A 25865-nucleotide genomic window follows, 5' to 3' on the forward strand; every position below is an offset into this window, starting at 1 on the left:
ATTACAGGCACCCACTACCACGCATGGCTAATTTATTGTATTTTTAATAGAGACAGGGCTTCACCATATTGGCCAGACTGGTCTCTAACTCCTGACCTCAGGTGATCCGCCTGCCTTGGCCTCCCAAAGTGCTGGGATTACAGGTGTGAGCCACTGTGCCTTGCCCTTTTTTCAATCATTATGACTTTCATTTGTAGGTTTGGTTTTCAACATCTTTGCTGACTCACTTGGTTTACCCACGTGGTGTACCATCTAGTGGTAATAGAGAGTCACTTCATTCCACAAGGTTTAAATCTTGTCCTGTAAGATAACTTGGAATGCTATTATAGGGAAACTTACAAAGAGGGAAATTATCAATGAATTTTAAATGTATGTCTAACTAACATTAATTTTATATCAAGTTTATGTTATATTGTTCTATATATATAATTTGTCACACCCCAATATAATTTTATTTTAATTATTAGAAAGCTTTATAGCTAATTTAAACACAACATTTGTAATGTTTGTGATTTGTTTTATATACTAGGCAAGGGAAACTGCTTCATAACAGAATAAATGACTGATTGTCCAATTTAGGGACTAGACAAGAGGCTGTAGTAGATGCCCTGAAGTAACATTGCTTAGTAAGAGGAATAAAACAAGCAGACAGATTTTGAAAGCATCGTAACTGGAGGAGGGCTATGAAAGGTTTCATGAGCAAAGATGATCCTTTCAAAGGTCATTTAGTGGCAATGCTGTGAAAAGACAGTGGCCAAGGCATCCATTCTCAATGTAGATTTATTAAGATCACGGGCCCTGGAGCCAGACTGCCCACGTTCAGATCTGCCACTTAAGAGGTGAGTGATCTTGGGAAGTTATATATCCTTTGAGTCTTAATTCCCCATTTCAACAGTGTCATTCTCTTTTCCTATAGGAAATCTAAGGATATAGTCAACAAAATGACTTTTCATAGTCAAAAATTTTGTGCTGATTCTGATGGCTTGTCACAGGAACTCAGAAATTTTAACCAAGAAGGTACAAAATTGGTTGAAGAGTCTGTAAAACACTCTGATAAACTCAATGGCAACCTGGAAAAAATATCTCAGGAGACTGAACAGCGATGTGAGTCTCTGAACACAAGAACAGTTTATTTTTCTGAACACTGGGTATCTTCCTTAAATGAAAGGCAACAGGAACTTCAGAACTTATTGGAGGTAATAACTTTGTAACTAGAACTTACTTTGGGGAGAATAATAATCAGAAAATTAAATATTCTTGGCTGAGAATAGATTTCAAAAAAATGATATTTCAAGCTATAATGACTTAAACTTTTAAGTATAATATTTGGTATGCTTATACATGATCTTGTTTTGTGCTTTGGTATATGTCTTCTCGATCTTGGAATTAATTTAACATTTGTACAGTTTCTTTCCTGTATTTATCCTTGGTTTCTGACTTAGTAGTTTCTTCGAAGAAGGGCAGCCTGTCTTTTGATATGTAATACCTTCCACTTATATATGCTTTTTTTTTTTTTTTGAGATGGAGTCTCGCTCCATTGTCCAGGCTGGTATGCAATGGCATGATCTCAGCTCACTGCAACATCCGCCTCCCAGGTTCAAGCAATTATCCTGCCTCAGCCTCCCAAGTAGTTGGGATTGCAGGCACCCGCCACCACACCGGCTACTTTTCTTGTATTTTTAGTAGAGACGGTGTTTCACTATGTTGGCCAGGCTGGTCTCGAACTCCTGACCTTTTGATCTACCCGCCTCGGCCTCCCAAAGTGCTGGGATTACAGGCATGAGCCACTGCACCTGGCCTATCTATGCTTTTTACTTTTCTCCAAGTACATTCAAACCTATTATTAAGTATTTAGGTTATTGTTCTGGTAACCAAAGGATACTTGATAGGTTTATGGATTTGCTTAAACTTAATACTTGCATGAGCCCTTTGTAACTTGGTTTTTTCTTTCTTTGCATTAGAAGGATTTTACTAACAGGAAGTAGGTACAAAGAATTAAAAATTTTAATCTATATAAGCTGTTTTCACTAAAGGGAACTAGAGTTTGTATACAAATAGCTAATTTCAGATTTGCGATAGGAAATGTACAATATATGACCCTAGAGATCTTGTCATACCAGAAAGTAAGAAAGCTGTTAAAGATTTCTGAGGGGCTGGGCGCAGTGGCTCAAGCCTGTAATCCTAGCACTTTGGGAGGCCGAGACGGGCAGATCACGAGGTCAGGAGATCGAGACCATCCTGGCTAACACAGTGAAACCCTGTCTCTACTAAAAAATACAAAAAACTAGCCGGGCGAGGTGGCAGGCGCCTGTAGTCCTAGCTACTTGGGAGGCTGAGGCAGGAGAATGGCGTAAACCCAGGAGGCGGAGCTTGCAGTGAGCTGAGATCCGGCCACTGCAACTCCAGCCTGGGCGGCAGAGAGAGACTCCGTCTCAAGGTTGTCAAAAGGTCTTAGTAGCCAACCTCCCCATGTTCAAAGGTGGTATAATTTGAGCATCAAAAAGAATAATGGCCATAAAGGATAAAACACATCAAATATATTAAAACTTAGGAACTCATAAAAATTTCATAGGTCTTCTTTGGATCATGCCAGGGAAGCAACACATTGTCCTGAAAATGGGTAAATAAGAAGAAACAATATAGCATCCTAAAAAACAATATAGCATCCATCTGTCTTTCCATATCTTGGTTTAGCAGGGTAATGAAAAGTTTTTCATTAGACTCTAAGCTAATAAAATGGAGAAGAAATGATAGAATATATCACCAGTATGCAACTCTTAATAAAATAACCCCTGTGGATATTAATGATGGCTTAAACCATTTGATCAAAAGCTGATGGGCAACTTTATAATTAATAGGCTAACCATACCTGAACTCACTGATAAATCTTAACATGAGAGACCCAGCAAAACATTTTGTGTTTGCAGTACTACCTATGAAATATTCTTGCTAGAAAATTAAATCTGAATTAAATCAAGCCTTTAGGTCTAGCCAGGTTGTAGAAAATAAAGCATAGAAATGCAGTTGACCAAATCCAGAATTTGTGATGTTCAATAGGGTAAAGACCTCATGTCTTAAGCAACAGGTTTTTTTCCAAGGGAAAAAAGTAGGAGAAAAGATAACCTGTAGACCAAAAGAGACTTAAGACTAGTGGTCCTTAAGTCTTAGTTTGCCTGAGGCAGTCCTTGTTGAAGTTGTATTCGAATGATTATTAAGAATGGGCCCTTTCACTCTAAAAGGTTTCCAATTTGGATGATGAATTATATAGTCACCGACTTAAGACCTATAAAACAAATCTAGTGGTGAATTCTGGTTCAAACAAAGCAATTGTAACAGACATTTGAGACAACTAGTGAAGTTGAACATGGACTAGACATTTGATAGGAAGGAATCAGTGTTAACATTTTCAGATGTGATAGTGGTCTTAAAGTGCTCTTACCTCTTAGAGATACATGCTGAAGTAAATGGATGAAATGATACAGGTTGTTTCAAAATAATCCTGGGTTTGTGGAGGAGTTAAGTGGTCAGTCCTGTTGGTAAATGTTTGTACTCTACTTGTTGGTAAATGTTGAAGCTGGGTAATGAATACGAGGGGATTAATTATACTGTTCTCTCTACTTTTGTATGTGTTTTAAAATCTTATTACTGAAGGCCAGGCGTGGTGGCTCATGCCTGTAATCTTTGGAGGCCAAGGTGGGCAGATTGCTTGACCCCAGGAGTTTGAGACCAGCTTGGGCAACATGGTGAAACCCCATCTCTTCAAAAAAATACATAAATTAGCCAGACATGCCTGTAGTCCCAGCTACCTGGGAGGCTACCTGGCTTGAGCCTGGGATGTCAAGGCTGTAGTGAGCCCTAGTCATGCCACTGCACTCCAGCCTGGGCAACAGAGTGAGACTTGTCTCAAAAAAAAAAAAAATTTTATGGAAAAGGTAAGGGAAAATATGATACTGAATAAAACACTGGCAACTTTAATTTTAGTAATAAACACTTGTTTGCATCATTTACAGGTTGTAAACCAATGTTGTGAGGCTTCAAGTTCAGACATCACTGAGAAATCAAATGGACATAAGGCAGCTCATGAGAGGCAGCATAACGTTTTTCTTGATCAGATGACTATTGATGAAGAAAAATTGATAGCACAAAATCTAGAACTTAATGAAACCATAAAAATTGGTTTGACTAAGCTCAATTGCTTTCTGGAACAGGATCTGAAACTGGATATCCCAACAGGTACTTTAAAAGAGAAACAGAATTGTTAAATTTTTTGAAGTTGAATTCAACTCTATGTAGTGTCAGATGTTCAGAAAAATTAGATCCTGCCATTGCCTGACAGGAATTTACCATCTCACTGTAATCAACTCAAAATGGGAAAACTGGAACCTTAAAATAGTTTTAATCAAGTATCATGATACAGGTGGTATCACAATTCAGTAAAATTTCACATACATTCAGGGAACTGACTTTGTTAATAGGGGATATTTTTAAAACAAATACAAACCAAGCACTGTTTGTAAAAGGACATTTTAATACCACAAATATTGGAGAGACATAACTAACTAAATCTAGTTTAATGCAAAGTTTACTACATTGTGCATTTTGTTCTGTGTTCCTCTCATTTTGTCATAGACTATTGCCATTTAGGAATCCCTGTTTTAAGAGATCAGGGATCACTGTGGACCACTGGCATTTAGGAATCAACATTTTGAGAGATCAGATATGTCAAAGATCATTGTAGGCTGTAATGATTCAGGGAGGTCTTCATGGAAGAGATGTAACAAGCTGTTTTTTTTTTTTTTTAGCAGCAAAACATTTCAATTTTATTGACAACAGAAATAATTTATAGCCCCACCCAGTACGCAAAAATGGTGGCTATGTCCCAGGGAGTTGATTTCATGACTCACTAATGAACTGTGACCCACAGATGGACGAATACATTGCAGGGTATTAAATGGCCTGGAGAATCATCAGAAAAGAACAGTCTTGCCTGTGCTTCCACAAACTGGGTGGCCAAGCAAACTGATAGTTCCAGAAGCACTCCATGTATATAACCCACATCCTCAAAACAACGCCTGGTGTCTCATAGAATCTGATGGACAAAACCTAAGTGACACCAAAAATCCTGACACAAAGGAATTTGAGAAACATAGTAAAGAAAGGAAAGCACACTAGCAGAAACTTCCAAAAGATGTTAATCAAGCTAAGCCACAGAATCAGTCCCGTATCTGCAATGAAGTGCTGCTTATGTATGAGAGACAGAAAAAACTGGTGGCCAAAGTATAATTTCATTTATCTTATCCCTAAAATGGCATATTTTCTCGATTATAGCCTATTGCTACTTCACTTAGGGAAACTCATAGCTACAACTAGTACAATTTGCCTGATGAGATGAAATTCAGGGGAACAAACCAAAGGTAACAAATCCCCAAGTTACATGTCTTTCACAAACATACCTCTACCCAGTCAATAGAGGATTTATCAAAAAAAAGATTAATAGTGGAAAAATAAACTGAGGATTCTTTTCTCACCCTCATCACAAAGAATCTTAAGATTAAAAAGTTTTTAAACTAGTGAAGAGAAGGAAGAACAAGGAATACCTTTAATCTCTCCTTTTCATTTTAATTTCTTTTAGTTCAGCTTATGCAAGATTTTGTACCTTGTGAAAGAATTTAAGTTTACTGAATACAAAATATTGCTTAAGATTTAAAACAAAGCAAAATAAGTTGCTGAAGAGGTATCATTTGAGTTAAATGCAGGTTTTTTTTTTTTTAATCTGTAATTTATGTACATTTGATTTTAAGAAGACACTTTACATCAGGTCACCACAAAGCAGATTTACATACAACCATCAATTGCAGAAAAACAAAGTTTCTTTTTGATCCAAACACAAAGAAAAACTTTGTGTTTTATTTTTTTATGATCTTTTCCTTGACCATAAAAAAAAAAAATTAAAAATGCAGTACTTTTCGAAGGTGAAGCTAGTAAGTTTATAGAAGTGCAAAACACCAAAACACTTTACGCAAAAACTTTTTTTTTTCTTTTTAAGAAAAAGGCATGACTTCTCGTTTTCTGTTCTTGGTATAAATTTTAATCCTTTCCAGTGGAACCAAAACCTCCTGAACCCCTTTCGGTGTCATCCAAAGCTTGAACTTCTTCTATTTCTGGATAAAAAATCTGTTTGCAAATGAGCTGTGCAGTTCAATCACCCTTTTTGACTTCAAACTTTTCTTTGCCAAAGTTAAACAGTACAACACCAACATTTCCTCTATAATCTTCACCTATGACACCAGCTCCTACATCAATAAAGTGTTTTGCAGCCAAGCCTGACCGTGGAGCTACTCTTCCATAACACCCAGAAGGCAGCGCTATCTGAATGTCCATTTTCACAAGAGCTTTCTCCATAGGTGGTATTGTGTAATCATAGGCACTGTACAGGTTGTAGCCCGCGGCCCGCGCGGAGCCCCGGGTGGGGGCCGTGGCGTGCTCGGAGAGCCGGGCAAAGCAGAGCTGCATGCCGCCCTCCTGCAGGCCAGGGCCGCTTACTGGGTGAAATGGCGGGTGTCTTTCCAGAGCAGGGCATGGCAAAGCCAGAAGGCGAGCAAGGAGAGCCACAAGCTGTTTTACATAGCACAGATAATTGGGTTCTTCATTGGATTGTGGTGATGGTTGCATACCTTGTAAACTCACTAAAATCCACTGAATTGTCCACATAAAATGAGTGTTTTATGGTATGTCAATTATATCACAAAACTTTTTTTTTAAATTTAAAAACCAATTGTTAAAAGGGGATGGTGCTACATAGAATGTTGGTTTATTTTTTCCCCAAGAGACCTGTAAGATTTACTGTCTACTTTTCAATGAAGTTAGGAATGTAAATGTTGAGTGAAAAGGCAAGTACTTTTGTAAATTACGAGAGTATGAGCTCATTACAGATAAATATAACTGGGGGCCTGCTGCGGTGGCTCACGCCTGTAATCCCAGCACTTTGGGAGGCCAAGGCAGGAGGATCGTTTGAACCCACGAGTTCAAGACCAGCCTGGGCAACATAGTATATATATAACTGGTTAATATTTAACCACCACACCACATTTATAGTGAAATGATTACTCCTATCAAAGTAACCATGTTGGGAAATCTGCTCATTCCAATAACGCTGCCATTTTTTTCAGAACACTACAACTCCTTTTAGAGCTTATAACACATCTTTTATATATCCTCAGAGATGGTAAACTTCATGTTTTAGAGAGTAGGATGAATCTTGAAAATAGTAAAATCTATTGTCAAATTAGAAAATATTGTTAGTTGCAAACAATGTCTGCCTGACAGGTAGCAAGACTGATCCTCTCATATGGCAATTATACTTTTATATTTTATATTTTTAGAAGACAAGATTGATTAGGAAGTTTTAGTACTTTTTAAAAATATTTACATCTCATACTTTAATTGTTACCTCTTATCTAATGTCCATTAAAGGTACGACACCACAGAGGAAAAATTATTTATACCCATCAACACTGGTAAGAACCGAACCACGTGAACATCTCCTTGATCAGTTGAAAAGGAAACAGCCTGAGCTGTTAATGATGCTAAACTCTTCAGAAAACAACAAAGAAGAGACAATTCCGGTAAATTTAAAGGATCATAATTTTATAATAGAACTCTCTTGTGAACTCTTGATGTGGTTGACTTCATGTGAGGAATTTTACTTTTCACTCCTTAATCTTACCCTGCCTCTCATTAATGATAGGCCTAGCCCTTAGGCTTATTTCTTTTAATCTTACTAGTTTTTAAATTATGCTAGTAGATACTAATTGCCAATATTTAATATTGTGCTTAGTAACATTGTTATATAGGAACCTCTACTCTCTATAAAAATATATTAGGAATTATTTTCATTAATTTATAGACTTTCTAATAATTTTGTTGAGATTTCACTTTCATATTATACCATGGGCATTGTGTTAATATTCAAAGAAGAAAACTACCGTTACTCTTGCGATGACTTTTAAGCCCTTGGACTTAGTCACTCATCCAGTTTCTTCTTTTAGGATGTGGATATAGAAAAGGCAGTTCTGGGGCAGTATACCGAAGAACCTCTAAGTCAAGAGCCATCTGTAGATGCCGGTGTGGATTGTTCATCAATTGGCGGGGTTCCATTTTTCCAGGTATATCATAATCAGATAACCCTTCCGTATCTGATGACTTCCGTATCTGATGTAAGTCATTCATTTACTATTCAGTATAAAGGCATTATTTGTGGTGAGTAGAACAACAAAAACCTTTCAGTTATTCCTTAGGATGGCTTGTTAAGGCTTATGATTTGAATTATTTACAAAAATCTGATATTGATAAGGGGTTTTCTGTAGAATAAATGAAGGCAGAATTTGACTTACTCTACATCCTTAGCTGATAGTCTTTAGCTATTGTATTTATTCCTTTTCTGCTTCCTATATACTCGGACACTGAGAGCAGTCATTTCTCTTCCTTCTACCTTTGACATGTAAGTCTTGGAACCTATCTCTGCCCATAATCAGACTTTGAAGGCAAAGTGATTGAAAAGATTGAGAGACTGGAGACTGCTTAGGTTATATTAGTGATTTCCCCTGCCTGAGGCTCTTCTCTTGTAAACTGTTACCCCATGTTTCCTGAGCACCTTGCCTGCTCTAATCCAATGTAATTAAATCCTGTGACCTCTCCTACCCACTTTTTTTTTTTTTTTTTTTTTTGAGACTGAGTCACCCAGGCTGAAGTGGAGTGGCACAATCTCGACTCACTCAGCCTCCACCTCCTGAGTTCAAGTGATTCTCCTGACTCAGCCTCCTGGGTAGCTAGGATCACAGGCGTACACCACCACACCTGGCTAATTTTTTTGTATTTTTAGTAGAGATAGGGTTTCACTATGTGGGCCAGGCTGGTCTCAAACTCCTGACCTCAAGTGATCCACCCTCCTCGGCCTCCCATAGTGCTGGGATTATAGGCGTGAGCCACTGTGCCCAACCCTCTACCCATTTTTTTTCTTTTCTTTTTTTTTTGAGATGGAGTTTCGCTCTTGTTGCCCAGGCTGGAGTGCAATAGCACAATCTTGGCTCACCGCAACCTCTGCCTCCTGGGTTCAAGCAATTCTCCTGCCTCAGCCTCCCGAGTAGCCAGGATTACAGGCATGCGCCACCATGCCTGGCTAATTTTGTATTTTTTTTTTTTTTAGTAGAGACGGGGTTTCTCCATGTTGGTCAGGCTGGTCTTGAACCCCCAACCTAAGGTGATCTACCTGCCTCGGCCTCGGCCTCCCATAGTGCTGGGATTACAGGTGTGAGCCACTGCACCTGGCCTCTCCTCCCCACTTTTTAACGCTGTTGAGAACATAGTTGGTTTATGATTCATCTCAACATTGATGACTGAGTACACAATAAATGTCACCAGCCCTTAATGTTCTCTATGGTTAAGTAATTAGGAGGATTCCAGTGAAATACAACTTCCAAGTGAGGCTCTGTAAAGTGCTGGTATCTTTTCCTCAAAGTACTTTTTCCTTGAAGGTACAAGCCTAGACAGGGTGTGTGAAGGAAAAATTTCCTTACATAGGACATTGGTATCTATATTTATAGTTGAAGTACTACCTCTGAGATGCATATGCTTGTACCTTTCTTTTTTTAATATATGGAGAGGGTCTTGATATGTTGGCCAGATTGGTCTCGAACTCTTGGCCTCAAGCAGCCGTCCCACCTCAGCCTCCCAAAGTGCTAGGATTACAGGCATGAACCACTGCGCCTGACTGCTTGTACCTGCTTTTGTTTTTGTTTTTGAGACGGAGTTTCCCTCTTGTTGCCCAGGCTGGAGTACAATTGCATGATCTTGGCTCACTGCAACCTCCGCCTTCCGGGTTCAAGCGATTCTCCTGCCTCAGCCTCCCGAGTAGCTGGGATTACAGGCATGCACCACCACACCCGGCTAATTTTGTATTTTTAGTAGAGAAGGGGTTTCTCCATGTTGGTCAGGCTAGTCTCAAACTCCCGACCTCAGGTGAACCGCCTGCCCTGGCCTCCCAAAGTGCTGGGATTACAAGCGTGAGCCACTGCGCTTGGCCTGTAACTGTTTTTAGTAGATCTACAGGTTCTTCCCTTAAGGTCTAAAGATTCTCGATCACTGCTTTCAACTGTTAACAAAGTTCTAACTCAGGTTCTCATAAATTCCTCCCCGTCTTCCTCTGGGCAATTTTATCCCCAAATTCTTGCCACCTTTTGCTTTATTCTTTACTATTAGAGAACTATATATATGTTTCTTTCAGTTTTTATCCTTTTTTTCTATCTTATAAAGTTAGGAAAGGGGGAAGGATAAGAGAACCTGGTGACTACTTAATCCCTGGTCAGAAATTATTTTATTATTATTACCTGTGGCATTTTGAATTAGGCTTAGTGATTCACCTATGGCAAGGAAGTCCCTACAATACCAGAAAGGGTTTGGGATGGGGTTTTAGACCTTCAGCTGAAGTCCAGAAATGATCTTTTCCCTAGTAGCAGTGTGATATGGGGATTTTCTCTGGGTTTAAAACTTTAAAAGTTGGTTTATAATTTGTCTCAGCATTGATGACTGAGTGTACAATGAATGTCACCAGTCCATTAATGTTCTGTATGGGTAAGTAGGATTCCAATGAAATAGAATTTCCAAATGAGGAATATGAAATAGGTTTTACAAATAAAATAAAATATAATTTTTAAGAACTAAGCAAAACTGTTTTTAAGGTGTCCCATATACCAGTTTCTCTGCTTAAAACAGAATTGGCTTTTCTGCATGACAGCAAATCTTTGTTTCCTTAGAGCAGGGTTTCTTGACAGCAGTGCTATTGGCATTTTAAACTGGGTAATTCTTTGTTGTAATGGGCTTTCCTGTGGACTGTACTATGTCGGTACACAAGAAAAACAGTGTACTATGTAAATACTCAAAGTCAGTAGCACTCTCTGGTTGTAACATCAAAAAGTCTTTAAACATTGCCAAACGTCCCTTGTGGGAGCAAAATTGCTCCCTGATGAGAACCACTACCCTGGAGTAAAATCTGTAACTATGTCTTAGAAAATAACACAGAAAATTAATATTTCTTTCACTCTACTCCTTCCATTAATGATCAAATAAAGAAGGTTCTACTTGCCAAATTGTTGGCTCAAACTTGTGCTAAACCTTTTCTGGTTTTCTACACTTAAGTTTTCTTGCTTATAACCCAGAGAACTTTGAAAATAGAGTGTAGTTAATGTGTATCAAATGTTACTTTATATTGACTTAATTTCCCCCCCTTAAATCCACAGCATAAAAAATCACATGGAAAAGACAAAGAAAACAGAGGTATTAACACACTGGAGAGGTCTAAAGTGGAAGAAACTACAGAGCACTTGGTGACAAAGAGCAGATTACCTCTGCGAGCCCAGATCAACCTTTAATTCACTTGGGGGTTAGCAATTTTATTTTTAAAGAAAACTTAAAAATAAAACCTGAAACCCCAGAACTTGAGCCTTGTGTATAGATTTTAAAAGAATATATATATCAGCCAGGTGCGGTGGCTCATGCCTGTAATCCCAGCACTTTGGGAGGCTGAGGCAGGTGGATTGCTTGAGCCTAGGAGTTTGAGACCAGCCTGGCCAACATGGCAAAACCTCGTCTGTATTAAAAATTAGCCGGGTGTGGTGGCACACTCCTGTAATCCCAGCTACTGGGGAGGCTGAGGCACGAGACTCACTTGAACCCAGGAAGCAGGGGTTGCGTTGAGCCGAGATCACACCACTACACTCCAGCCTGGGCAACAGAGCAAGACTCGGTCTCAAAAACAAAATTTAAAAAAGATATAAGGCAGTACTGTAAATTTAGTTGAATTTTGATATCTACCCATTTTTCTGTCATCCCTATAGTTCACTTTGTATTAAATTGGGTTTCATCTGGGATTTGCAATGTAAATACGTATTTCTAGTTTTCATATAAAGTAGTTCTTTCATAACAAATGAAAAGTATTTTTTCTTGTATAGTATTAAGTAATGAATATATAAGAACTGTACTCTTCTAGGCTTGAGCTTACATAGGTAAATATCACCAACACCTGGCCTTAGAAAGGACCATCTCATGTTTTTTTCTTGCTATGACTTGTGTATTTTCTTGCCGCCTTCCTAGACTTCCCTATTTCGCTTTCTCCTCGGCTCACTTTTTCCCTTTTTATTTTTCACCAAACCATTTGTAAAGCCACAAAAGGTATCCTTTCTTATTTTCGGTAGCCAGAATTTTATCTAGAAATCTTTTAGCACCTTTTTAGTGATTTATTTCTAAAATCACTGTCAACAATAAATCTAATCCTAGTTGTATCCCTTCTTTCAATATTTTTCACTTGTTGCCCCAAATGTGAAAGCATTTCATTCCTTTAAGAGGCCTAACTCATTCACCCTGACAGAGTTCACAAAAAGCCCACTTCTCTAGAATATAAATTGCTATTATGGGAGACCACCTAGACGTCTGACTGATGGCTCTGTGCCCACACTCCAAGACCTGTGTCTTTTGGAGAAGATCACAATGATTTAAGGACTTTCTGAAACTTCCAATTATGTCTATAATTTATATTCTTTTGTTTACATGATGAAACTTTTTGTTCCTTGTTTGTATATAATAAAATATGTATATGTATCTTTTTCTCGATTCAAATCTTAACCCTTAGAAGGACTCTGGTATTTTTGATCTGGCAACCATATTTCTGGAAGTTGAGATGTTTCAGCTTGAAGAACTAAAGCACTTAGAAGGAATATGTACAAAGAATAAATTTTGTGCCCACAATGAGTTTAGTGTGTAAAGTTTAGAGACATTTGACTTTGATAGCTAAATTAAACCAAACCCTATTGAAGAATTAGAATATATGCCCCTTCGAGAAACTAAATTGATCTTGTAGAATTATCTTAATAAAATAATGGCTATAATTTCTCTGCAAAATCAGATGTCAGCATAAGCTGTGGATAATATCTAATAAACTGCCCTCAGTGAATCCATGGTTAATAAATGTGGTTTCTACATTAACCTGCTTGCTCCATTATTTCTTCTCTGGCAATGGGTTTGTTTAGAGAGCTAGGCAAGCTGCATTCACATTCCCAAAATAAACTATGCTGGTACCACCAAAGAAGAAGGAGCCTAGTAAACATGCAGGGTTTTAGTTGCACTCCAAGGGACTATCCTACGTGCAAGATTAGTGAGAAATAGGCCCTCACCCAGCCTGAAGTCCAGTTTTAAGTCATCTCATTCCATGACTGTTTAAAAATTATCTGAGAATGCTGATGCAACTATTTCACTGCCTCACAGAAGCAAAAATCTCCAGAGAATTTTAACATCCAGAGCCATAAATTAGCTCTACCAATTTTCATACGCAATGTCGGGCCCTCAGAATGTAACCAAGAGTAGCATCAGCAAAAATGGCCAAGTAGGTAGCTTCAAGGACCTTTTCCTCCACAGAAACATTGAAAAATCAAGCAAAAACATTCAGAAACAACTTTGTCAGAACCCAGGAAAATAGTTTACAGCACTAAGCATTTGCTGAATCAAGAAAAAGGCAACCTAAAAAGAGAAGGGAAGCTTGGCAGTGTTTTACTTGCCCTTTCCCCATTCTCAGCTCTGCAACAGTCTTGAAGACACACAGACCACATTCTCAGTGTGGGGTCCTGGTCCTGGTTTCTAGGGAGAAGAGAGTTGTTTTTTTTTTTTTTTTTTTTTTTTTTTTGAGAGTCTCACTCTCACCGAGGCCAGAGTGGAAACTGGCATGATCTTGGCTCACTGCAACCTCCCAGGTTCAAGCAATTCGTGCCTCAGCCTCCCAAGTAGCTGGGACCACAAGCACACACCACGACACCTGGCTAATTTTTGTACTTTTAGTAGAGACGGAGTTTCACCATGTTGACCAGGCTGGTCTCACACTCCTGACCTCAGGTGATCCACCCTTTTCAGCCTCCCAAAGTGCTTGGATTATAGGCGTGAGCCACTGCACCCAGCCCCAGAGATCTTATTCTTGAAAGATTATGTTTGTTCTGACCAGTCTTGCAGCTTCAAGGACTGACACAAGGCATCTGCATTTGTTTCATCTAACTCAGAACTCAATCAGGGTTGGAAAGAAAGTGGCAGGTTTGTCTCTAAATATTGTAAGACGAACAACCCGCTGCCACCTGAGGCAAAAAATTACAGTTTAGGTAAACAAAGGAATGCCTAAAGCCTGAGAGGAAAGCAGCAGAGAGAATTTCTTAGAGAAATGAGGTTATTCAAAAGCACCCATGTATATTGGGGGATTTAGAAAGCAATGCACATTCCCAGGTCAGTCTGCACATTCAAACCTGAGACGACCCCAAGATTTCATGTCTGGCTGATGTGTAGGCTCAGGGCAAGCAGGAAGTAAAGGCTAAGGCCAATTTAAAATGGCCCAGATAGGCACTGAAGGTGTGTCCCAACACAGCCAATCAGCAAAAACAGGGTTTTTTTCTTCCTTTGTTAATTTTTGGGGCAACCAGTTTTCAAAGAAATCTCAACACACTGGCTGAACACAAGCAAAAGGAAGACACCTTACAGACCATGTAAGTCAAAGAACAGAAACTTAACAAAAACAGGTCAGAAAAGTCACTAGGACTGGGTGCTGTGGCTCACGCCTGTAGTCTCAGTACTTTGGGAGGCCAAGGTGGGAGGATCACTTGAGTCCAGGAGTTCGAGACCTGCCTGGGCAACATAGTGAGAGTTCGTCTCTATAAAACAAATTTCTCTTTTTAATTAGTTGGGCATGGTGGCATATGCCTATAGTCCCAACCACTTGGGAGGCTGAGGTGGAAGGATCAGTCGAGCCCAGGGATTTGAGGCTGCAGTGAGCTATGATTGTGCCATTGCATTCCAGCCTCGGGAACAGAGCGAGACCTTGTCTCTAAATATATATAAGTCACTAAACAAACCACTACAACCCACAGCAAGTAACAAAAACCCTGAGGAGTGAAGAATCTGGTTTCCAGAGTTACCACATGATAGTAAAGTAATATTCAGCTTCCAACAAAAAACTGTGAAGCATGCAAAGAAAGTATAGCCCACTTACAGAAAAAATTAGAATAAACTATCTGAGGAAGCATAGACATTGGACTTGAAGACAAAATTTGTAAATCAACTGTCTCAAAAGTGCTCAAAGAGCTAAGGGAATACAGGGAAACAATGTCCCATAGAGATTATCAAAGGAATTATAAAAAGGAACCATAAAAATTAGCTGAAAGGTACAATAAAAAAGGGGGGGATAATCACTGAATGGTTCTAATAGCAGATATGGCCAGACAGTAGAAAGAATCAGTGAAGCTGAAGGTAGATCAGTTGAAATTACCCATCTGAGGAGCAGAAGAACAAAGGAAAGAAGCAATTTAAGAGGCCTGTGGGTTACCACCAAGCATACCAACCTTTGCAAAATAGGAGTTTGAGAAGGAGAGAAGAGAGAAAGGGGCAGAAAGAATATTTGAAAAAATAACAGCCCCAAACACCTCACATTTGTAAAAACACCTGAATGTACCCATCCAAGAAGTTTGCAGAACTCCAAATAGGATAAGCCAGGAGAGATCCATGTCAAGACATACATAAACTGTCCAAAACTGAAAAGAGGATCTTGGAAGCAGTAAGACAGTGGCCATCAGAGAAAAGCACATCCAAATCACAGTGAGATACCACTTCACATCCAGAAGGATGGCTATAACAAAAAATACAGAAAAAATAAAGTGTTGTTGGGGATGCTGGAAAATGGGAACCTTTTTGTTTTCTGAGATGGAGTTCGTTCTGTCGGCCAGGCTGGAGTGCAGTGGCTCTGTCTCAGCTCACTGCCACCCCTGCCCTCTGGGTTCCAGTGATTCTCCTGCCTCAGCCTCTGGAGTAGCTGGGATTACAGGTGCCCATCATCACACCCAGCTAATTTTTTTTCTGGCTAATTTTTATATTTTTAGTAGAGATGGGGTTTCACCATGTTGCCCAGGTTAGTCTTGAACTCCTGATCTCAAGTGATGCACCTGTCTTGGCCTCCCAAAGTACTAAGATTTCAGGCATGAGACACCCACCCAGCCTGAAAATGGGAACCTTGTACATTGTTCATGGGAATGTAAAATGTTTCAGTCACTGTAGAGAAAGAGTTTGGTGGTTCCTGAAAAAGATAAACAGAATTACCATATAGCCCAGCAATTCCATTCCTAGCTGTCTGCCCAAGAGAAAACATGCATCCACAAAAATTTATACACAGATGCTATAGTAGCACTACTCACAGTGACCCAGTGGTGTAAACAACCCATCAATATATGAATGTTTAAACAAAATGTATTATATACATATGATAGATTACTCAGCCGTAAAAATGAAGTACAGATACATGCTACCATATGGATAAACATCGAAAACATTATGCTAAGTGAAAGAAGTAAGACACAAAAATTCACATATTCTATGATTCTAGTTTTATGAAATATCCAGAATAGGTAAATTCATAGAATCAGCAGACTGGTGGTGGTTAAATCTGGTGTGAGGAGGGGAATGAAGAGTGACTGCTTAATGGGTATGGGATTTTCTTCTGGGGTGTTGGAAATATGTTGGAACTAGCCTGTAATCCCAGCACTTTGGGAGGCTGAGGCGGGCGGATCACGAGGTCAGGAGATTGAGACCATCCTGGCTAACACGGTGAAACCCCGTCTCTACTAAAAGAACAAAAAATTAGCCGGGCGTGGTGGCGGGCACCTGTAGTCCCAGCTACTCCAGAGGCTGAGGCAGGAGAATGGCGTGAACCTGGGGGGCGGGGAGCTTGCAGTGAGCCGAGATCAGGCCACTGCACTCCAGCCTGGGGCACAGAGCAAGACTCCGGCTCAAAAAAAAAAAAAAGAAAGAAAGTAGACCATGATTAATTCATGATGTATCTTATAAGCCTTTGGGCAATAAGTAGGCAACATTTTTAATGGATATAAAACAGATTCATAAAAGTATTCAGTTAATTTTAGCATTACAGAAAATGAGGAAAAGGGGACAAGGAACAAAGAAAACAAACAGAAAATAAGTAGCAAATGGATATATTTAAGCCCAATAACCACATTAAATGAAGTGGTTTAAATAAACGAATTAAAAGATCATCAGACTGGATAAAAAGTAATTATAATCTATCTATAAGAAGCCCACTTCAAATAGAAAAGCTATATACAGATTAACAAGAAAAGGATGGGAAAAGATATACAAACCCTCATCAAAAGAAAGCTGGAGTGTCTATATTACTACCAAAGTTGACTTTAGAATAAGGAATGTTGGCCGGACGCGGTGGCTCAAGCCTGTAATCCCAGCACTTTGGGAGGCCGAGACAGGCGGATCACGAGGTCAGGAGTTCGAGACCATCCTGGCTAACACGGTGAAACCCCGTCTCTACTAAAAAATACAAAAAAATTAGCCGGGCATGGTGGCGGGCGCCTGTAGTCCCAGCTGCTCTGGAGGCTGAGGCAGGAGAATGGCGTGAACCTGGGAGGTGGAGCTTGCAGTGAGCCGAGATCCAGCCACTGCACTCCAGCCTGTGCGATAGAGCAAGACTCCATCTCAAAAAAAAAAAAAAAAAAAGAATAAGGAATATCACCAAGGGTAATCAGGAACATTACATAATGATATTTTAATGAACATCTTAAATAACAGAACTAGAGAGAAAATCAATAAAGATATTGAAAACCTGACAACTGTGTCAACCAACTTGACCTAATGAATATTTATAGAACAATACACCCAACAATAGGAGAATATATTATTTGTGAAGTGCTTGAAACATTCAAACAATATGAACTATATTCTGAGTCATTAAAAAACAACTCCACAAGTTTAAAGAATTGAAATCATACAAGTATGAAGTCAATACATACAACTTGAAGTCAATAATACATACAACTTGAAGCCAATCCAAGTCATACAATTTGAAGTCAATAATACATAGCTGGAAAATCCCCAACTATGTATTATTGACTTCAAGTTTAACTCAATTTTAAGTCAAGTTTAATTCCCCAAATATTTCCAAATATTTGGAAATTAAACAATACAATTCTAAACCCACTGATCAAAGAGGAAGTCACATGTAAAATTAGAAAATGTTAAATGGTGGCTTGTGCCTATAATACCAGCTACTCTGGAGGCTGAGGCAGGAGAATCTCTTCAGGTCAGGAGTGTGAGAGCAGCCTGGGCAACATAGCAAGACCCCATCTCTACAAAACAAAAAAAATAAAAAATTTGGCCAGGTGCAGTGGCTCACGCCTTTCATCCAACACTTTGGGAGTCAAATGCAGGCAGATCACTTGAGCTCAGGAGTTCAAAACCAGCCTAAGCAACCTGGTGGGGCCCCCATCTCTACTAAAAATAGAAAAAATTAGCTGGGTGTGGTGGAGCATGCCTTTATTCCCAGCTACTTGGGGAGGCTGAGGTGGGAGGATGGCTTGAGCCCAGGAGGCAGAGGTGGCAGTGAGCCGAGACTGGTATTCTGGCCTAAGTAATGGAGTGAGATCCCATCTCAAAAAAAAAAAAAAAAATTAGCTGAATGTGGTGACACACACCTGTAGTCCCAGCTGAGGCTAAGACAGGAGGATCACTTGAGCTCAGAGTTTGAAGCTGTGGTGAGCTATGCTTGTGTCACTGGACTCCAGCCTGGGAGACAGAGCAGGACTCTAGGAAAAAAGAAAAAATTACATAAAATATATGTATATTATACAATATATAATATGTGTGTTATATATATGTAGGTATGTACATACATGTGTGTTTGCATATGTACATATATGTATACATAATATATACATAATATATACATACATATACATACATATACATACATATATGTATGTAGGTATAATTATAAATTTCTTTTTAAGCACTGCTTTAGTTACATCCCATAAATTTTAGTATGTTGTATATTTGTTTCTTTCCTCTCATAGTATTATGTAATATCCTTTGTGACTTTTTCTTTAACCAACAGGTTATTTAGGAGTGTGTTGTCTAATTTCCTCATATGTGTGAACTTCTCAAATGTCCTTCTGTTGTTTATTTCTAATTTTGTTCCATTATAGTGGGAGAAAAATACTTTGTATTACTGCAATCAATTTAAAAGTATTGAGATTTGTTTTACGGCCTAACATACGGTCTATCCTGGAAATGTTCCATCCCCACTTGAGAAAAATGTATCTTATACTGTTGTTCGGTGGAATGTTCTACAAAAATCTGTTAGGTCTAATTGGATTACAGGATTATTCAAGTCTTTTATTACTCTCTTGATCTTCCACCTATTTGTTTTATTAGTAAAAGTGGCATATTTGGCCGGGCACAGTGGCTCACGCCTGTAATCCCAGCACTTTGCGAAGCCGAGGTGTGCGAATCAAGAGGTCAGGAGATCCAGACCATCCTAGCTAATACAGTGAAACCCTGTCTCTACTAAAAATATAAAAAAATTAGCCGAGCTTGGTGGCGGGCACCTGTAGTCCCAGCTACTCAGGAGGCTGAGGCAGGAGAATGGCGTGAACCTGGGAGGCAGAGCTTGCAGTGAGCCGAGATGGCACCACTGCACTCCAGCCTGGGGACACAGCGAGACTCTGTCTCAAAAAAAAAAAAAAAAAAAGTGGCATATTTAAGTCCCCAACTGTTATTTTTTAATTGTCTCTTTCTCTCTTCAATTCTGTTATTTTTTGTTTCATGTATTTTGGGGTTCTGTTGTTAATTACATATGTTTGTAGTTAAGCCTTGCTAATAAACTGATACTTTTATCATTAAAATATGTCCCTTTTTATAATTGGCAACACTTTTTGCCTTAAAATCCATTTTGTGGGATATTAGAATAGCCATCTCAGGTCTCTTCGAGTTACTGTATGCATGGTGTAGCTTTTGCCATCTTTTTTTTTTTTTTTTTTCTTGAGACGGAGTCTCACTTGTCACCCAGGCTGGAGTGCAATGGCATGGTCTCTGCTCACTGCAACCTCTGCCTCTTGGGTTCAAGCAATTCTCCTGCCTCATCCGCCTGAGTAGCTGCGACTACAGGCTCATGCCACCACACCCGGCTAATTTTTGAATTTTTAGTAGAGACGGGGTTTCACTATGTTGGCCAGGCTGGTCTCGAACTCCTGACCTCGTGATCTGCCCGCCTTAGCCTCCCAATGTGCTGGGATTACAGGCATAAGCCACTGCACCCAGCCGCCAACCTTTTACTTTCAACATATTCACGTCTTTGAATCTAGTGTGTTACTTGTAAGACAACATATAGTTGAATCATTTTTTAAATCCATTTTGCCATTCTCTTACTTTTGACTGGAGTGTTTAATCAATTTCATGTCATTACTATTAAGGAAGGAATTACGTCTGCCATTTTGCTATGTTCTCTATATGTCTTATGTCATTTTTCCTTTCTATGTTCCATTATTCTCCTCTTTTGTATTAAATAGATATTTTCTAATATACTATTTTAATTCCTTTGTCATTTCATTTTTTTACCGTGTATATTTTTGAGTCATTTCCTTTGTTGTTTTGAAGATTACAATTAACAACTTAATTTAACGCTCTAGTTTACGTTACTACCAACTTAATATCAATAGTATACAAAATCTAGCTCCTACGTAGCTCTATTCCCTTTCCCCTTCTTTGCAATGTTGTCATAATTACATCTTCATACATTGTGTGCCCATCAGCACAGGTTTATAATTATAACTTTATGCAGTAGTCTTTAAAATCATTTAAAAGAAAAAAAGAATTATAAGCAAAAATATATTAATATGGTCTTTTATGTTTATCTATTTAGTTTCCTTTACCATTGCTCTTTATTTCTTCATGTGGTCTCAAATTACTGTCTAGTGATCCTTCATTTCAACTTGATGGACCCCCTTTAGTATTTCTTGTGTGACAGGTTTGCTAATGACAAATTGTCTCAGTTTTGTTTATCTGGGAGTGACTTAAATTTTGCTTCATCTTTGAAGGTTGGTTTTGCTGGATATAAAATTCTTGGTTGACAGTCTTTTTCAGCACTTTGAATGTCATCCCATGGCTTTCTGGCCTCCATGGTTACTGATAAGAAGTCAGCTGTTAATCATGTGAAGGAGCTCTTCTAAATGATTAATTGCATTTCTCTTTCTTCAAGACTCTTCTTTGGATTTTGACAGTTTGATTATGATGATGTGTATAAGTGTGGATCTTTTTAAGTTTGTCTTAGTTGGAGTTCACTGAGCTTCTTGGATATGGAGATAAATGTTTTTCAACAAATTTGTTTTTCAGCAAAAAATACTTTTCAGCAAATTGTTTCTTCAAATATTATTTCTGTCCTTTTCTATTCTCTTCTACTAGGATTCTCATTATGTGTATGTTGGTAGACTTGATAATGTCCCACAGGTCTCTGATGTTGTATTCATTTTTATTTATCCTTCTTCCTGTCTGTTCCTCAGACTAGACAATCACAACTGACTTTTCTTCAATTTTTCTTCAATTGACTTTTTTAAGAACTTCAAGATATCTCTTGCATGAACTTGTAGGTTTTGTTTGTGAGTTATCGTTGACTCTAAAGGAACACCTCATTGCAGAAACAGGAATGAGGTCTAGGAGTTTTACTGTCAAGCCATAGAAATAGGCCTGACAGTAGGCCTTGAGCCATTTAATATATTCTTCACTGATAATTCTGGTGTTTCCTAGAGATCCAATGGATCCAAAAGGACTTTTGCTGAGTCTTGGTTTTTGCTTAATCACATTTGCTTGTGAGTCCCTCTAGTGAATTTTTAATTTCAGTTATTGCGTTTTTTAACTTTTTTTTTTTTGAGATGGAGTCTCGCTCTGTCACCCAGGCTGAAGTGCAGTGGCGACATCTCAGCTCACTGCAAGCTCCGCCTTCCGGGTTCACGCCATTCTCCTCCCTCAGCCTCCCGAGTAGCTGGGACTATAGGCACCTGCCACCAAGCCTGGCTAATTTTTTGTATTTATTTATTTATTTTTTAGTAGAGATGGGGTTTCATCATTGTTAGCCAGAATTGTCTCCATCCCCTGACCTCGTGAAGCCTGCCTCGGCCTCCCAAAGTGCTGGGATTACATGAGCCACTGTGCCTGGCCACTTTTTAACATTTTTAAAAACATGATTTCCTTTAACGCTTTGAACACATTTAAAAATCCTTAAGGATAGTTTCTATAGACTGCTATTTTCCTGTGTAAGAACAATACTTTATTTCTTTGCTTGTCTCATAATTTTATACAGAAAGCTGACATTTCTTTTTTGTTGTTGTTGTTTGAGACAGAGTGTCACTATTGCCTAGGCTGGAGTGCACTGTTGCGATCTCAGCTCACTGCAACCTCTACCTCCCAGACTTAAGTAGTTCTCATGCCTCAGTTTCCCAAGTAGCTGGTACTAAAGGCGTGTGCCACTACACCTGGCTAATTTTTGTATTTTTAGTAGAGATGAGGTTTCACCATGTTGGCCAGGCTGGTCTCAACCTCCTAACCTCAAATGACCCGCTTGCCTCGGCCTCTCAAAGTTCTGGGATTACAGGCGTGAACTATCATGCTGGGCCAAAAACTGACATTTCTAATAATACAATGTGACTACTCTGGAAATCAAACTATTTCCACTTCTAATGACTTGTTGATGTTGGGGTTTTTTTAGTGGCTTTTCCAGATGAATCTGCGAAGTATGTCTTCTTTCTCACTAAATTCTCTGCTCACTTAGCTTAGTGGTCAGCTAGTGATTAGATAGTTACTTAAATGACTGAATCTGTTTACCCTCCCAGCCATTTCCAAGAGGCTCTGTGTATGTTTGTGTTGGGGCACCCTTCACACTCAGGCAGGCATTTAAAAATGCTGACAGCTTTTGCTGTTTTTTTTTTTTGCAGTGCTTCAAGGTCAGCCAGATATTGTGTTAGAACTTCAGACCTTCTTAGGTCTTTTCTGGGCATGTGGACAGATTTGAGCATGCACATAGCCCATGCATGTGCGTGGCCTTCTAGAGTCCCATAAATATGTCAGCAGTTTGTTTTGTTTTGTTTTGTTTCGTTTTTTGAGATGGAGCTTAGCTCTTGTTGCCCAGGCTGGAGTGCACTGGCGCAATCTCAGCTCACTGCAACCTCCGCCTCCTGGGTTCGAGTGATTCTCCTGCCTCAGCCTTCCGAGTAGCTGGGATTACAGGCGCCCGCTACCATGCCTGGCTAATTTTTGTATTTTTAGTAGAGATAGGATTTCACCATGTAGGTCAGGCTAGTCTCCAACTCCTGACCTCAGGTGATCCGCCTGCCCCGGCCGCCCAAAGTGCTGGATTACAGGCATGAGCCACTGCGCCCAGCCCTAATTTTTCTATTTTTAGTAGAGACGGGGTTTCATCATGTTGGCCAGGATGGTTTCAAACTCCTTACCTCAGGTGATCTGCCTGTCTCAGCCTCCCAAAGTGCTGGGATTACAGTTGTGCAGTATGTCAGCAGTTTTGAAAGCCTCCTATGGACACCTCATTCCTCAGCTATTCTTTTTATTTTTATTTTTGGCTGGGGGGGGCAGCTTGTTTGCCTCAAATGTCATCACTACCTTAGTTAGCTGCATGTTAGCCATGCTACTGATTATTTTCAACAAATGTTCCAGGTGAAAAGCTATTCTCACTGAGCATGGTCTGAGTTGGGTCAAATAAAGGCAAACATTTGTTTTTTAATTTTATTTATTTATTTTTTATTATACTTTAAGTTCTAGGGTACATGTGCACAACGTGCAGGTTTGTTACATATGTACACATGTGCCATGTTGGTGTGCTGCACCCATTAACTAGTCATTTACATTTATTTTATTTTCTTTAGAGACAGGGTCTTGCTCTATCCCCCAGGTTGGAGTGCAGTGGTGTGACCATAGCTCACTGAAGCCTCGAACTCCTGGGCTCAAGCAATTCCCCTGCTTCAGCCTCCCAGGTCGCTGAGACTATAGGTGTGTGCCACCATGCCTAATTTTTTTCATTTGTTGTAGGGGCAGTGTCTCACTCTGTTGCCCAGGCTGGTCTTGAACACCTAGCCTCACACAATCCTTCCACCTCAGCCTCCCAAAGTAATGGGATTATAGGCATGAGCCACTGTGGCTGGCCAAGGCAAGTCTTGAGAATGAGGATTTCCAGGGAATTGTCAGACAGGCCAAATAAGGACAGATATCAAATAATGCTATTTTGGGGATCTGCAAACCCATTTTGTCCTAACAAGTGGCTGCTAGGCTACTGGTCTTCACTATGATTGTAGAACTGTTGGTTTTGAAGACTAATGAGGAGTTGAGGAGAGTGTTGAGAATAAGGCAAGTTAAAACACCACAAAGCTCACCATTCTTACTGAGATACAGCCTTTAAAAAAAAGAAAAAAGTTCCTTGGGTTACTGCAAAGCTTTGGTTAATTTCAGAATTCTGAAAATGTTTATTTTACAAGTTATCTCAATATTCTCACTGCTTTTATGGAGGAATAGGTTTTTAGAGGCCCTTACTCCACCATTCCTACTGACCTCACCTCATTCAGTAATTTGAAGGCATCATGCCATTGTCTGCTTCATTTTTTCTGTTGCAAAATCATAGTCAGTTTAATTATTGTTCCTATGAAAATAATCTTTTTCTCCTTGGTTACTTTTTTTATTCTTTGAGACAGGGTCTGGCCCTGTCACTCAGGCTGGAATGCAATGGCACGATTTCAGCTCACTCCAACCTCCATCTCCCAGGCTCAAGCCATCCTCCCACCTCAGCCTCCTGAGTAGCTAAGAATATAGTCATGCATGACCATGCTCAGTTAGTTTTTGTATTTTTAGTAGAGACAGGGTTTTGCCATGTTGCCCAGGCTGGTCTTGGTCTCCTGAGCTCAAAGCAATCCACCTGCCTCTGCTCTTTGGTTACTTTTAAGATATTTCTTTATCTTTGGTTTTTAGCAGTTTTGCTATGATATACCTCAGTGTGACTTTGTATGTATCCTGTTTAGGGTTTATACAGTGCTATAGACCTAATTGTGTCTCTCCACCCCCCAGTCCACATATTGAAGCCCTAACTCTCAATGTGAATGTATTTGGAAATAGGACCTATAAGGAGTGAATTAAGGTTTAATGCAGTCTTGAGGGTGGGGTTCTGATACTACAGAATATATCCTTGTAGAGAAACACCAGAGAGGGCCCTTCCCCCCCGCATCCCACTCTGCCATGTGAGAACACAGCGAAAAAGCACCATCTGCAACCCAGGAAGTGAGCTCTCACCAGAACCCAACTGTGCTGGCACCCTGATCCGAGACTTCCAGCCTCCACAATTTGAAAACATTTCTGTTCAAGCCACCCATTCTGGCTAGGTGTGGTGGCTCACACCTGTAATCCCAGAACTTTGGGAGGCCAAGCCAGGAGGATCACCTGAGGTCAGGACTTCGAGACCAGTCTGGCTAACGTGGTGAAACTACGTCTCTACTAAAAATACAAAAATTAGCCAGGCGTGATAGCACACACCTGTCGTCTCAGCTACTTGGGAGGCTGAGGCATGAGAATGGCTTGCATCTGGGAGGTGGAGGTTGCAGTGAGCCGAGATTGCGTCACTGCGCTCCAGACTGAGCAAAACTCCATCTAAAAAAGAAAAAAAAGAAGCCACCATTCTATGGTATTTTATGGCAGCATGAGCTGACTAATACATAGCACTTTAGTCCCATTCTTTTTTTCCAAGACGCCAGTTACATGTATGTTAGACTTCTTTACCATAACCTCTTTATGTTTCTCATCCTTTTGCCTACCCATGCCTTAGTAACAGATGACCCTTAAATAATGCAGGGGTTGGGAGTGCTGTCCCACCCCATGCAGTTGAAAATTTGTGTATAACTTTTTTTTTTTCTAAGACAGAGTCTTGCTTTGTCGCCAGGCTAGAGCGC

At 39.6% G+C, this 25865-nt stretch overlaps 1 protein-coding gene and 1 pseudogene across 2 annotated transcripts in view; one reads left to right on the forward strand and one right to left on the reverse strand.

The window, feature by feature from the left end:
- KIF11 (kinesin family member 11) overlaps window positions 1-13035 on the forward strand; it is a 65210-nt gene extending 52175 nt beyond the window's left edge. The window contains exons 18-22 of the mRNA XM_033224521.1: window positions 917-1196; window positions 4011-4233; window positions 7474-7625; window positions 8049-8165; window positions 11295-13035. Coding sequence (XP_033080412.1) covers window positions 917-1196; window positions 4011-4233; window positions 7474-7625; window positions 8049-8165; window positions 11295-11426 — 904 coding nt within the window. The 3' untranslated portion in view covers window positions 11427-13035. The remainder of the gene's footprint in view (window positions 1-916; window positions 1197-4010; window positions 4234-7473; window positions 7626-8048; window positions 8166-11294) is intronic.
- On the reverse strand, window positions 4786-7289 carry LOC117091767 (annotated as a pseudogene). The gene has a single exon (XR_004440519.1). The product of XR_004440519.1 is annotated as a deoxyuridine 5'-triphosphate nucleotidohydrolase, mitochondrial-like (transcript).
- Window positions 13036-25865: the final 12830 nt, after the last annotated feature.

This window comes from Trachypithecus francoisi, unplaced genomic scaffold (genome assembly GCF_009764315.1).
Source record: "Trachypithecus francoisi isolate TF-2019V2 unplaced genomic scaffold, Tfra_2.0 Contig01436, whole genome shotgun sequence".
Classification (NCBI taxonomy): Eukaryota; Metazoa; Chordata; class Mammalia; order Primates; family Cercopithecidae; genus Trachypithecus; species Trachypithecus francoisi.